The sequence below is a fragment of the Xyrauchen texanus genome, chromosome 35, assembly GCF_025860055.1.
Source record: "Xyrauchen texanus isolate HMW12.3.18 chromosome 35, RBS_HiC_50CHRs, whole genome shotgun sequence".
In the NCBI taxonomy this organism is placed as follows: Eukaryota; Metazoa; Chordata; class Actinopteri; order Cypriniformes; family Catostomidae; genus Xyrauchen; species Xyrauchen texanus.
This window is the reverse complement of record NC_068310.1, coordinates 10,506,714-10,522,219: the sequence shown is the minus strand read 5'-3', so window position 1 is coordinate 10,522,219 and position 15,506 is coordinate 10,506,714. Positions and strand designations below refer to the sequence as shown.

At 46.0% G+C, this 15,506-nt stretch overlaps 1 protein-coding gene across 2 annotated transcripts in view; it reads left to right on the top strand.

The window, feature by feature from the left end:
- LOC127628978 (uncharacterized) overlaps window positions 1-15,506 on the top strand; it is a 105,368-nt gene that overhangs the window by 69,727 nt on the left and 20,135 nt on the right. For both annotated transcript variants that reach the window (XM_052105980.1, XM_052105979.1), the window contains exons 3-5: window positions 4,298-4,352; window positions 4,442-4,529; window positions 14,271-14,803. In XM_052105980.1, coding sequence (XP_051961940.1) covers window positions 4,298-4,352; window positions 4,442-4,529; window positions 14,271-14,803 — 676 coding nt within the window. The remainder of the gene's footprint in view (window positions 1-4,297; window positions 4,353-4,441; window positions 4,530-14,270; window positions 14,804-15,506) is intronic.

The following is a 15,506-nucleotide window of genomic DNA, read 5'->3' as shown; positions in this document are numbered from 1 at the left end:
ATTTCAAATTAACTTTGAAGCTCCAAAAAGCACATCAAAAGTAACATAAAAGAAGGGAGTGTGTTATAACTTCTGCATACATTAACTGATCTCGATGAAACTTCAGCAGTGTGTTTGCGGGAAGAGGCCGGTCGCATGGATGTGACTACTGTGAGTCAAAGTTATAGCGCCACCAACTGGCAGAAGGAAGTGTGTCACTTTCAAAATGCTTTGAAATCACCCTCTTATGTCTCAAGTGAACAAACAGACCAACAGAAAATCAGATATTTTGGTTTGAATGTGGAACACATTTCAAATTAACTTTGAAGCTCCAAAAGCACATCAAAAGTAACATAAAAGAAGGGAGTGTGTTATAACTTCTGCATACATTAACTGATCTCGATGAAACTTCAGCAGTGTGTTTTGCGGAAGAGGCCGGTCGCATGGATGTGACTACTGTGAGTCAAAGTTATAGCGCCACCAACTGGCAGAAGGAAGTGTGTCACTTTCAAAATGCTTTGAAATCACCCTCTTATGTCTCAAGTGAACAAACAGACCAACAGAAAATCAGATATTTTGGTTTGAATGTGGAACACATTGCAAATGAACTTTGAAGCTCCAAAAAGCACATAAAGGCAGCATAAACGCAAGGAAGTGTGTTATAACTTCTGCATACATTAACTGATCTCGATGAAACTTCAGCAGTGTGTCACATGGATGTGACTATTGTGAGACAAAGTTATAGCGCCACCAACTGGCAGAAGGGAGTGTGTCACTTTCAAAATGCTTTTAAATCACCCTCTTATGTCTCAAGTGAACAAACAGACCAACAGAAAGTCAGATATTTTGGTTTGAATGTGGAACACATTGCAAATGAACTTTGAAGCTCCAAAAAGCACATAAAGGCAGCTTAAAAGCAAGGAAGTGTGTTATAACTTCTGCATACATTAACTGATCTCGATGAAACTTCAGCAGTGCGTAAATTATAATTACATTAATAAACCTGAACAGAGACCTCCGGATAAATACTGGCCTTCTGGATTAACACGTTTAAGTGCTGCAAAAGATATTGACCTATGACATCAAAAATTAATCTACATTTGAATTACCTCATAGATGTGACTATTGTGGTTCACGGTCCTAGGCACTGTCCCTGTCTCAAATGGCACACTTCATATGAATTTTCAGTCTTGTGTACTTATTTCGTGTGTCCATTAACTCCATGAGACCGTAGGGTGTCTCATTTTTCATTTTAGGTATCGGAAGGGTGCTCACGCATACTTTGTGGTTGATATGTGCCCTCCATGCGAACTTTTGCAGAGCCCACGCTGATGCGAGCTCTACAGCACACGTCTTCTCGACGGTCAAAGCGAGGTTACGTTATTGCCCATCGTGCACAGCGACCCTAAATGCACGGGGGTGGCGGTGCCACCGGCTTGGGCCCGCCATCGCTACTCGCAGCTATATTTATATATTTATTTTTATTTTTTATTATCTATGTCTTGCTGCTGTTTTTGTATTGTTTTTTGTATTGTTGTGAACTGGAAGCTCCAGTCACCTAGACAAATTCCTTGTATGTGTAAGCATGCTTGGCAATAAAGCTCATTCTGATTCTGTTTCTGATTCTGATTAAATAAATAGGCACAAAATAATGTTTAGACATTGACTTCACTGTAATGACATCATAAGCAATCCAGTTCCATATTATATATCAGTGCTTGAGATGCATTTTTTAAAGTTTCAAACTACATTTAACTTGACATAGCCTACTATAAATGCAGTGTGTATGGCTATACTGTATATGCTGAAAACCAGTGAAATGCGATGCAACCACAGTGAGACGATCTAAATGCATCTGTCTGACGCTTGCACAGATATCTACAGCTATATAATTAAAATAGCCCAAGTGTGCCAAATGACACACTTTACAATATATGCACTTACAATATACACTATGCCCTCAGCCATGTAGTGTGTTGGATTTTCAAAGTGTGGTATCATCCCAAATGGAATACTTAACTGTTTTTTTTTTTTTTTTTTATGGAAACATGCGCCGTTTGACAGCAGACGGAAGTGATTTTTCAAATAAAAACGATATGTTTGCGCTAGCTTTACCACATTAGCCAACCTCAGTTCAGCACTTGTATCTCAAACAACGTACACATTCACACAGCATGGGGTGATGGTAAAGCATTTAACTCACATTTGTAATTTGCTGCCTTCACTGAGGTTTCACTTGCTGCTCCATTATTTACAATTATTTTGTCAGATCAGCAATGCAGCCAGGTAACTCCGCCCCTTCTGTTACGTACGGCAAGCCGTGAGCACTAAGTGCATGTAGTGTCCAACATTTCACACACTGTTTAGACGGTTGACAAAGTGCATGATCCTGGAACTTAAAACACTTCTTTTATTGCATTTTCAGTGTAAACACACTACTCGCACTACTTACACAACAAAAAGCTGTAGAATAGTGCTGAAGTGTGTGGATTGGGACACACCTCAAGTCTTCCTCAGAGAGATTGCAGATCTAATCAATGCTTTACTCATCTGCCACATTAATGTAATGTCTTTGAATTATCAGGAAAATTATATTTATTATTTTCATAATAATTTTGATTATTATATTTTGTATATTCCTTAAATGGGGGGCTTTTTCATCAAATATTGATATATGATTAATTGTGATAAATGTTATTAATTAATTGGCATATCAATTTAATTTATCTGTTTAAATCAATTGACAGTCCTAGTAAAAAGTTGAATTTCAGAATTTCTTAGTATTTGATATGTCCCCCTTCTACTGTAAAGAATAAACTTCTTTAATTATTTTCCATGCCATTTCAAACTCATATGTTATTTTTTCCATGGAACACAAAAAGATAAATTTTAAAGAATCTTTATGCAGCTCTTTCCCATAAAACAACACTTCATAGTCTGTCAAGCACCTAAAAAGACAAAAAAGCTCTGTACAAGTTGTCCATACAACTCAAATGCTGTATTCCAAGTCTTCGGAAGCCATACGATAACTTTATGTGAGGTACAGACAGAAATGTATTCACTATTCACTAATGACAGCATGCACTCAAGCTGGCCAGTCCACAAGTGTGTGCAAAACCTGATCATCCATGTTAAATGATTTTTATTCCATCCACGTTATCTAGCACTATTTGAAAACGTTCCAAAGAGCATCTTGTGTGCTTCAATGGAAACAATGACATCTGAACTTTTGTACAAATTAGTTACTATGTTCAATGTCAAACATTTGCTTATCACTTGGACCTACTGAAAGTGAAGTTATCAGAGATTTCTTTCATCCATTTTTTCCACCATTAATGCTTCTTTTAAATGGTTTGTTGAAGAAAAGAGAGAGAGAAGGAGAGAAACTTAAGCGAGAGATGTGCATATCAGTGGATGTTAAAAACGGGGTGTGATTGCAAATAACAAAAAGAGGTGTGTGCGTTTTGTGGCCTGTTGGATTGGTGTGTGAAGCTATAACTGATCTCACACCAGGTGTGTGTAGGGAACGAGGGAAGGAGAGGAGAAGAAAAGAATGGGAGGAGGGATTGTCAGGGCTACCCATCCATCCTCTCTCTCTTTATCCAGCACACCTGCAACACATCGAGTCCCTCATGATACAACCTCCAGAGAGCCATTACAAAAACTTGCTGTTTTGGAATTTTACTTCCTGCCCTATTCAACAGTACACAATTGCTCTGTCTTACACCATCTAGCTTAAGGCAACATCAAACTGAAACTGAGGCTTTGGTTCAAAACCTTGTGAGCTTCATACATGACCATGTAGCTTCAAAATGCTAACTTCCCAAGCAATAGAAGCTACTAATAACTTAAAGTAATTAAACTACAGTTAATCTACTATTTTAGAAAAGAAGTTAGCTACCCCACGAGTTCCTAACAAAAAGTAGATATATAAAACGACAAGAAATCGACAAAATGTCCTGTCGCATGACATTTTCACGAATGGTTAGCAATTAAAACTCTATATGAGTGGGCCTGAGTAGCTCAGCAAGTAAAGATGCTGACTACCACACCTGGAGTGAAGTTCGAATCCAGGGTGTGTTGAGTGACTTGGGAATTGGACATACCAAATTGGGGAGAAAAGGTGAGAAAAGCAACCCTCCCAAAAAAACTAATTTACAGTACATGAAAAAGCTTTTATTGTGTCATGCCTGTTTAGGGCACAGCATAATGAGCACAAACAATACAGAGCACACACGAACGTTGGGTAAAATAGTTCCTTATATATTTGCTGCATCTTATGTACAAAATTTGAGTGCTTTTTTCTTTTTATCCACAGAAAAAGTAAAAGAAAACATGCCCAAACCAATGGAGGGGGTCAGAAAACAGAAACAGTGAGTGAATAAAATCACAAGCAAACACACTTACATGTGCAATGTGTCTGTAAGCATATTCATGCTAATGATACTGGTTTGTGTTGCAGGCTGCTCTGCGCCATTCCAAGCTGAACTCCTTGAGTAAATCTGACACCCGTCTGTATGACATGAACCGGTTTCCCTGCAACGCCAATGGTAAGAGAGAGAGACAGAGATCATTATAGACACTCGCACATACACATTTTCCACACAAACATACACACAGATGTACCGGTGCTAAGACTGACGTCTCTAGAAGCTTGTTATGGTAAGATGTTTATTAGTTCATGTTCTCACTGCCACCAACGTGTGATCAGCCAGGCTGAGATAGACACTCGTTGGCTGTGACACACAACACACACACACACAAACATCAATGACTTACATCAGTTTTCTCATCTTTTACATTCAGCCCAATGGATGCTCATGCAATAAGTGTGGGAAGACACAAAAATTGGGGGATTGTCCCTGTAATAAGTGCACTGTAAGTCGCTTTGGATAAAAGCGTCTGCTAAATGCATAAATGTAAATGTAAATGTAAATATGAGAATTGTTAATGAATATTCTGGAAAAATACAATCTTTTCAATACAATGGCTTTTCAATACAATGGCATAGTGGCATTGTTGATTGTGCATCATTTTAACCTTGTTCTTTGCTGTTTTTGAGTGTATTTAGACTGTGTTGGTCAATCTGACCCATTTTAAACACTGGAGTCTTATTATTTGTTTTTGTAGCTACAAAGTTCTGATCACCATTCACTTGCATTGGGAGGACTTACAGAGCTGAAATATTCTTCTAAAAATCTTCATTTGTGTCTTACACATCTGAGATGGCATGAGGGTGAATAAATGATGAGAGAATTAAAATTCTGGGGTGAACTATCCCTTTAAACTGTACCTTTTTTTCTGATAGTGCAGGTTTTGTTGAGAAACAACCTGAAATTGAAGTTTTTGCAGTGACAATCTTGCCGTCAGTTGAACAGTCATGAGTCCCTTTCACCTATCAGTATACTGAAAAAACAGATCAGTATATTCATTACAAATTGTTCTTTTGTGTTCCACATAAGACAGAAAGTCAAAGCGGGTTGGAACGACATGAGGGTGAGAAAATTATGACAGAATATTTATCTGTTTAACGATAACATGAAGTCAAAATAGACTTACTTTTTAAATTAGGGCTGCATCTAAAGATTGTTTTGATAATCGATGAATCTAACGATTATTAGAATGATTATTAGACTATTCTGTGATTAATCCTATTGTTATCACGTGTTTTTGACTTATTTGCCATTTAAAATGTCAAAAAATTGTTAAAACAAGATAGATTTACTTGAAGCAAGATATTTAGACTTGCTTTAAGAGAATGTATCTTAAATATACAGTAAGTGTATTTTGTATATAAGTGTATTTTTTATTTGATTATATTTCTGCGAGTGCAGTAAAGACAAAATATATTTCTATTCAAGATCTATTCTCTAAAAACAAGTCTAAATATCTTATAAGCTGCTTCTCAGGTGAATCCATCTTTTTTTTAAAGGATTTTTAGGTATTTTAAAATATTTGTATTTTTAATATTATATTCAACATTCACAGATAAAAAAAAATTCTTCTGCAGTATAATTCCTTAAGTAAATTTACATTGTTTTAAATTAGTTTTATATATTTTTATTTGGAAAACAAGCCAAAACAAATCAAAAATGTATTTTGTTGCAGTGTATAATGGGGTGAAGACTACCTCTCTCACCTTTCTGTTCACTTCAATCCATCTTTAACTCACAAAAAACAAACTCTCTCTATTAATAAAGCTGCGTATTGCCAATTTTCTTCATGATAAGAAATGCACAGTGACACATATTATGATTCAATAAGTCACGAGCCATCACGTTATAATCTAGCTGCATTAGTGTGTGTGCTCGAGGGACGAGCATCCCCACCACAGAGTGGTTATCAGCAGTTTCAATCTCTCCCCCTTAGATCGGGACATTCAACTCATAGAAGAGGTGCACAGATAAATGCCAGTTTCGGAGTTTGTAGTTCCCCGTCTGTCGCTCTCTTCCACATTGTGTCGGAGAAGCGACACTAGGGGTCTCTCTTGAGCACCGAATATACCTCTATGAAAAAAGGCCAATGAGAAGTTGGCAGCCAGTATTTGCATACCCCGCCCCCGGACATACGGGTATAAAGGCGAGGAAATACTAGTTCATTCCGAAAATTTCTTCGGAGCCGATGGTTGTGCATGCTGTTCACGTGAAAACACACCTGTTCCTGTATTCCTCTGACGCTCTTTATGCTGTTGGACTGAGGGTGCATTACAGTGGCGATTTCTCCTTGCACAGCAGTGCAGATTGCCCCTGGGCACTTCGACAGTGCAGAAAACCCAAACTCTAGAGAGTTATTTAAAAGAGTGATTTCCTCTAAAAGAGTGATTTTCTCTAAAAGAGCAAAAATACACAGCGGCGTTGAACGTCCTTTTTAGGACGCGTCTTTATAAAGATGCCCTTCCGCCCCTGTGTAGTTCCTGGATGCGGCAGAGTGCTATCAGCTTCAGACGGCCACAGGCGTTGTCTCGTGTGTCTGGGTAGTGATCACACCGAGGCTGCGTTTGTGGATGGTTCATGCTCTCACTGCGAGAGCATGACCATGACAACGTTGCGGTCGCGGCTCGCTTTCAACCGAAAGCACAACCAAGCCCCCCGCATTGCTCCTTCTTCCCACGGGATTGAGGACGATGCGAGTGGCGCTGAAAGCTATCTGGGGATGGCAGCGGGTGCGGCTCCGTCAGGTACCCCCCCTCGGACCACCCGTCCCCCGGCGCGCTCGTTGACTCCCGTCCGTGCTCGAGGAAACAGCGGCTCGCCTCACAGCCAGCCTGCTTATCCTCTGGAGCTCTTAGCAGATGAGCTCGCCGCTGCATCGGAGAGCACGGTGTCTGACTCCCTTGGGGTGCCGCCTTCGGGCCAGCATGCCCAAGCTGAGGCTGACGCTCAGATGTCCGACATGCTTTCCCGGGCCGCCGCCAGCGTGGTCTTGGACTGGAACCTCCCGTCCTCCCCACAGCCACCACGGCTGGATGACTGGTTCATGGGGTTCGGGCGCAGCTCACGGATGCGCCCCGGTCCCGTTTTTCCCGGAGGTGCATGATGAGCTGACGTCGCTGTGGAGGGCACCTTTCACCACACGACATCACAAAGCCTCGCGCTCATCCGCTCTCGCTACCCTCGACGGCGGAGCTTCCCACGGGTACACAACGATTCACCCGGTGGATAGGGCTGTTGCGCTCCACTTATGCCCCGGAAAAAATATCACCTAGCGGGGTCGCCCGGTACTCACTTCCAAGACCTGTAGGACAACATAAGGCCTACAGCACCGCCGGAAATGCCGCTTCCGCCCTGCACGCCATGGCCCTCCTGCAAGTCCACCAGGCCAAGGCGCTTAAAGAATTGCACGTAGGTAGCCCTGATCCCGACGTGCTGTAGGAACTGCGCTCAGGGACCGACCTCACCCTTAGAGCCACGAAGGTCATGTCGCAGTCACTCGGGCAGGCGATGGCCACCCTCGTGGTCCAGGAACGACACCTGTGGCTGAACTTGGTCGAGATGCGTGAGACCGACAATGTTCGCTTTCTCGACGCCCCAGTCTCCCAGTTCGGTCTCTTCGGCGACAACATCGAGGACTTCACCCAGCAGTTCTCCACGGTGAAGAAACAGACGGAGGCGATTTCTCATATCCTGCCCCGCCGCAAGCCTGCCGCCATGGGCCATGCCCCGTCTGCTCGCCGAGGGCGTCCCCATGCGAAGAAACAACAAGCTGCTCCGCCTCAACCTGGGCCCTGCTCTCAGCCCACGCGTCGAGCGCTCCGCAGGAAGCAGACGCCCCCCCGTCTCATGGACCCCCTTGAGGACCCGGAATGGTCCCACGCGCTCCTGAGACAGACGACCCAGAGCCCAAGACGTTAGCTCCGGAGATGGTAAGACCACTCCATCCCCCGGTGGAGGGCCGGGAGGAGAATCTTCTTTTGAACCTTAACCGGGGCAGCGGTACCCAAATTCTCAATAAAAGAGATATTTCCTTTGTCTCTGGGTCATCTGGCACATAAATGCTGTTCTCATGGCACTATGCCACCAGATCTCAACAGTCCCAGCACGCTGGATGTGGTCCCAGATCGGCCATCAGCCCCATGACTGTCCACCGGCCGGCCGGTTCTGACGAGTCCAAAGGACGCATTACAAGACCTCCTCCTCAGTCACTAACCCGCCCCTGCCGGGTGTGCGTAGCAAGGTAAGTGCTTTGAGTCTTTTCTCAGCAACAGAGCCTCGGGACGCGTCCTCGCCTCCCGACGGTGTACTACCTGCTACGCCCTGCTGCGAAGCCCTGCCGGGTACGTCAAAAATACTTGTACCCTTGGTGCCCCTGCATGGAAATTGGATGTGTGGCTCTCACTTCCCAACCAGTCACGCAGGCCCGGACCATCCGACTCGGTTACGCAATTCAGTTCCTTCGCGGGCATCCGCTTTACCGCAGTGCACGGCGAACATGCCATATTCCTGCGCGCGGAGATCGCTACTCTTCTACTCAAAGACGCGATAGAGCCTGTCCCTCCAACCGAAATGACGAAGGGTTTCTACAGCCCTTACTTCATTGTACCCAAGAAAGGCGGCGGCTTACGACCGATCTTGGACCTGCAAGTTTTCAACCGAGCTCTGCTCAAACTCCCGTTCAAAATGCTTACGCCAGCAGCTAGATTGGTTCGCAGTGGTAGACCTGAAGGACGTGTACTTCCACGTCTCAATTCTGCCGCGACACCGACCCTTCCTACAGTTCGCGTTCGACGGCCAGGCGTTCCAGTACAAAGTCCTCCCCTTCGGCATGTCTCTGTCCCCTCGCGTCTTCACGAAAGGCGCAGAGGCAGCTCTTGCCCCGATCCGAGAAGCCGGCATCCGCATACTCAATTACCTCGATGACTGGCTCATACTGGCCCACTAACGAGAGTTACTATGCACTCACATAGACCCGGTGCTCAAACACCTCAGCCGCTTGGGGCTTCAGGTCAACCGAGAAAAGAGCAAGCTAACACCGGTTCAGAGCATCTCCTTTCTCGGCATGGAGTTAGACTCATTCTCAATGTCCGCACGTCTCACCAACAAGCGTGTGCAGTCGGTGCTGAGATGCCTTGCCAAATTCAGGCCGGGAACAACAGTCCCTCTAAAACTCTTCCAGAGGCTCCTGGGGCATATAGCATCCTCCGCCGCAGCCACACCGCTGGGGTTGATGTATATGAGACCGCTTCAGCACTGGCTTCAGACTTGAGTCCCGAGACGAGCATGGCGCCACGGCACGCACCGTGTGACAATCATCCCCGCCTGCCTCAAAACAATAAAACCCTGGACAGACCTCTGCTTTCTACGGGCAGGTGTGCCCCTGCAGCAGGTGTCCCAACGCGTCCTGGTCACTACTGACGCCTCCAGATTGGGTTGGGGCACCGTGTACAAAGGGCACGCAGCTGCGGGCCTTTGGAGAGGGGCCCCGCTGCGCTGGCATATCAATTGCCTAGAGTTGATGACTGTTTTCTTTGCCCTGCGGAAGTTTCTCCCATTAATTCGAGACAAACATGTCCTAATAAGGTCAGACAGCACCACTGCGGTAGCATACATAAGTCGCCAAAGCGGCGTACGCTCCCGCCACATGTCACGACTCGCCCGTCGTCTCCTCCTTTGGAGCCAGGTCGCTGCGTGCCACTCACATCCCCGGCAATCTCAATGTGTAAGCAGACGCACTGTCACAACAATGCTTGCCCAGCGGAGAGTGGAGGCTTCACCCCCATTCGGTCCAGCTGATTTGGGAACGATTCGGCAGAGCCCAGGTAGACCTGTTTGCCTCCCGAGAGACCTCCCATTGCCCGCTCTGGTACGCCCGAACAGAGGCTCCCCTTGGGGCAGACGCACTGGCACACAGCTGGCCCACGGGGCTAGGCAAGTACGCATTCCCCCAGCGAGCCTTCTTGCACAGGTGCTGTGCAAGTTCAGGGAGGACGAGGAACAAGTCACACTAGTGGCTCCCTATTGGCCCACCCGGGCCTGGTTCTCGGACCTCGTACTCCTTACGGCAGCCCCTCCCTGGCAAATTCCCCTGATGAAGGACCTTCTTTCTCAGAGGCAGGGCACACTCTGGTATCCGCATCCAGACCTCTGGAAACTTCACGTCTGGTCCCCGGACGGGATGTGGAAGATCTAGCTGGTCTACCACCTACCGTCGTAGACACGATCAACCAAGCCAGAGCCCTTTCTACCAGGCAGCTTTACACCCTGAAGTGGCACTTGTTCGCAGATTGGTGTTCTTCCCGGGCTGAAGACCCACAGAGGTGCGCAGTTAGGTCAGTGCTCTTATTCCTGCAAGAGAGGCTGGAGGGTAGGCTGTCCCCCTCCACCCTAAAGGTGTATGTCGCTGCTATCACGGCTCACCACAACGCAGTAGACGGCAAGTCCCTTGGTAAGCACGACTTAATCATCAGACCTTCCTTCGAGCCGCTAGAATCAGTTGGACTCAGAGCCCTCTCTCATAAGACGCTTAAAATCACGATCGCTTCCATCAAGAGGGTCGGGACCTGCAAGCGTTCTCTGTCAGTGACACTTGCCTGGACTTTGGTCCGGCAGACACTCATGTGATCATAAGACCGCGACCGGGCTACGTGCCCAAGGTTCCTACCACGCCTTTCAGAGACCAGCATGCTTTGCGTACCTATCTTGACCGCACGCAGAGCTTTAGACGTTCTGAGCAGCTCTTTGTATGCTTTGGGGGACAGTGGAAAGGAAACGCTGTCTCCAAACAGAGGCTTTCCAACTGGGTAATAGACTCCATTTCATTGGCCTATCACACCCAGGCCGTGTCCCCCCCCCCTGCGGGTCCGAGCTCACTCAACAAGGAGTGTTGCGTCCTCATGGGCACTGGCCAGGGGTACCTCCCTAGCAGACATTTGTAGAGCAACGGTTGGGCAACACCCAACACCTTTACGAGATATTACAGTCTCAGAGTTGAGTCAGTTTCATCCCGTGTTTTCTCAGGTCCGAGCCAGTAGACAGCATTGTCTGTCAGTGACACTTGCCTGGATTTTGGTCCGGCAGACACTCATGTGATCCTAAGACCGCGACCGGGTTACGTGCCCAAGGTTTCTACCACGCCTTTCAGAGACCAGGTAGTGAACCTGCAAGCGCTGCCCCGGGAGGAGGCAGACCCAGCCCCTTCGTTGCTGTGTCCGGTACATGCTTTGCGTACCTATCTGGACCGCACGCAGAGCTTTAGACGTTCTGAGCAGCTCTTTGTATGCTTTGGGGGACAGTGGAAAGGAAACGCTGTCTCCAAACAGAGGCTTTCCAACTGGGTAATAGACTCCATTTCATTGGCCTATCACACCCAGACCGTGTCCCCCCCCCCCCCCCTGCGGGTCCGAGCTCACTCAACAAGGAGTGTTGCGTCCTCATGGGCACTGGCCAGGGGTACCTCCCTAGCAGACATTTGTAGAGCAACGGTTGGGCAACACCCAACACCTTTACGAGATATTACAGTCTCAGAGTTGAGTCAGTTTCATCCCGTGTTTTCTCAGGTCCGAGCCAGTAGAACTCGGTAACACGCTGATGGGCTGGCCGGGTGAATCGCTTGCATATAGCGCCCTTTCCCTCGGTTGAGGTAAAATTTCCCAGGAGATTCCACATCTCAAATCACTGGTCGATTCCTCCCTAGCCCTCATGGGTCCGCAAACAAGAGGAACTTGCTGACCCAATCCACTGTGGGTACTCAGTCTGGAATAAGTGCTCCACAGGGTGAGGACTCTTACTCGGACTCCCCCGTGTGTATTTTCGCGATACGGTCCCGGAAAATGGACCCGCGTTTTCCTTGGGCAAGTTTCGGCTGCTCTCCGGTCGCCGTGTTGTAGCAACTCCCCTTCGCTGAGGATGGATCTACCACCGCAACACTCCCACGTGTCACCTAAAGACACGTGATGTATTCACCACTTTACCTCCCCGCCAGGTAGGTGTGGTCTCCGCAGGGTCTTTTCCTCCCTGAAAGAATAGGAAATTGGGTAAGACCCCCTTCCCTCCATGCATATAAGGGCCCCGGCCGTCTATTGCTCTATGCGAGAAACATAGAGAGAAAAGAGGCCCGGCCAGGCTTGGCCCATTCCCAGGTTGGCAAGCGTTGCCTTGTTCCCCTGTCTAGGGTAACCAGAAGGATTCCGACAACTTTTTTGGGGGCATTGGGGAAGGGTACGTGCAGTTTGATACAGCCGGTCATTTGGCACGTAATAAATACCTGCCTGCTCCTGTGTCAGCAGAACACGTACACGGCTCAGTGCATGGCGTGATTTAAATTGTACCCCTAGTGTCGCTTCTCCGACACAATGTCAAAGAGAGCGACAGACGGGGAACGTCTAGGTTACAGATGTAACCTCCGTTCCCTGATGGAGGGAACGAGACGTTGTGTCTTCCCGGCCACGTCGCTGAGCCGAACTGCTGTAGTGACCAGAACCATTTTCCGGCTCCTCAGAAAAATCCTGAATGAACTCTAGTATTTCCTCGCCTTTATACCCGTATGTCCGGGGGCGGGGTGTGCAAATACTGGCTTCAACTTCTCATTGGGCTTTTTTCATAGATCAGAGGTATATTCGGTGCTCAAGCGAGACCCCTAGTGTCACTTCTCCGACACAACGTCTCGTTCCCTCCATCAGGGAACAGAGGTTACATCCGTAACCTAGACGTTAATTACATAACCTGATTCCGTATTATTTGAAATTTAATAAAGCTGTAATGCATTAAAACTGCATTTAAGATGTATCAACGGGGTGTTTCCTTTAAAGAGCTCCGACTTCACTTATTCCACAACGAGAGTGCTTCTGTATTACCTTTTTTTTTTTATTTTTTTTTTTATAAATCACCTGAAGCTGTTTGGAAAGTTAAGAGTGCATCTGGACTGTGGTCTGTGTAAATCTCCTCAGTCTTGCGCGAGCTGCTGTGCTGCTCTCGCGTATCATCATTAGAGTTGAAAATGATCTCATGTTACGTTAAATGAGATCAAATGACTATTCGACAATTAACATTTTTGTCGACAATTTTTCTTTTGTCGATAACTTCGACTAATGTTTTCAGCCCTATTTTAAATACACGTTCCAGGTAATATGGTGAGTGTTTTATCGGTACACATAATAACAAAAAAAACATGTAGCAACATGCTCCGCCTCTGAAGTGATGTCACCAGAGTCAATCAATGGTTGTCAGTGGTGTTTCAGGAGGACAGTTGTTCTCCAAAGTTGAGAACTATAGTTCACGATCCAATCAATGCCTGAAGCATAAAATCAAGTCCCACACTTCTCTAAAATACTGTATCCAGATTCACATGAAAATACTTAAATTACAGAAGTAATGTTGTGATGGGTTGTGAATGTCATTTCATGCTGAACTCATTTAACAACTGGAATGCAGGTTTAAAAATAGGCAATTGTAAAATTGAAAACATGTGACACTCCAACAGTAACGCTCTGCCCTCTAGTGTTTGCTTGGAGTAACACCAGGTGGTCAACTAAATTGGACAAAAGTATTTGTCTTATCTTGTGTGAAGTATCTTGTGTCTGAATGGGAGCAAATATCCTTTTAATGGCAATAATTTGGAAATGAAATGCTCAAAAACATGTACTGTGTTTGGGTGTCCACATACTTTGGTCCAGTGTATGTAAGGACATGTGTTTATAAGAAATGCTGTTATATTGACCCTTTGTAGTATGTATGTGTATTTTCTTATCTTTATCTGCTATTATATAAATTCTCCAGCTCCGTCTTTAATCTTAATCCACTGTTTCATCTAATCCCAACTCTTGCCTTAATCAGTGTTATTCTTATGCTGATTGACAGGTGCCCCTAAAAGCCGACCGGCCAGCATGGACCTTCTTCTCCTGCACACCCGCCGCTCCAACTCTGACCTCCACCCCCTGAGCTCTGCCCACCAGATTCCTCGAGCGAACACCTCTGAGAATGGGGAGCGTGAACACACCTACTCCGTATTCTGCCGTCGCCCGTCTCCCAATCCCCCTCTCACAGACGATGGCCTTTACGAGAGTGTTGGGATTAAGGGGGCGGGACAGGATGCAGCTGCCCCGCCTCCTGTTCCTCTCTCAACATTAGCCAATATGCCCGCCAAGTGCCACGCCCACAGCCCTACGCTCAGTGGGAACAGCCGTGGCAGGGAAGGTATGAATGGTGAAAATCAGGAGGCGGTGACGGCAGAGTATGCTTCCATACGAAAGGGGAAGAAGCTGGAGCGCAGCAGGAGAGAGGAAGTGGTGGAAAATGAGCGGGAGCAGCACACTGTGTCCAGCACTGAGTCCTCCAGCAGCACTTTGCACAGGAAAACAGTAGAGCCATTTCACCTGCCCAATTTCCCTAAGGTGAATATGAAGCAGTCCAGATACACAGGTTCAAAGTAGTTATTTTATCCAGACTGGCAAACTGAGTGCAAAAGCTGTTTGCCTCAACAATGGTGCATGATATGGCTATTACTATTGCTCATACTGAGGGTTGTGGATTTAACCAAACCACTATTAAACTTTGTGGTACAGCATAAACATAGCTAAAACAATTGGAACAGCTTAGCAACTACATAGCAACACACACAATAAAAAATAGCTCAAATCACATCTTAACACAGCTACTAAAAAACACTCAGAACACCTTAGCAACTCCATAGCAACGCCCTGGCATCCACCTTGAATACCTTAGAAGCCACTTAGCAACACTAAAAAAACAAAGCTAAACAGCTAAAAACACTCAGAACACCTTAGCAATTACATAGCAACACAAAAAAATAACTAAAATCACAACTTAACGCAGCTAAAAAAAACACTCAAAACACCTTAGCAAGTCCATAGTAACACCCTGGCAACCACCTGGAATATCTTAGCAACCACTTAGTAACACTAAAAAACAAAACTAAACACAGCTAAAAATGTCTAGGTTACTGTTGTATCCTCCGTTCCCTGATGGAGGGAATAAGACATTGTGTCGAGTGAAGCGACACTAGAGGATTTTCTAGAAGGCCTCGGTTACCTCTGAACTTGAGAAAAGGCCAATGAGAATTTGACAGACAGAATT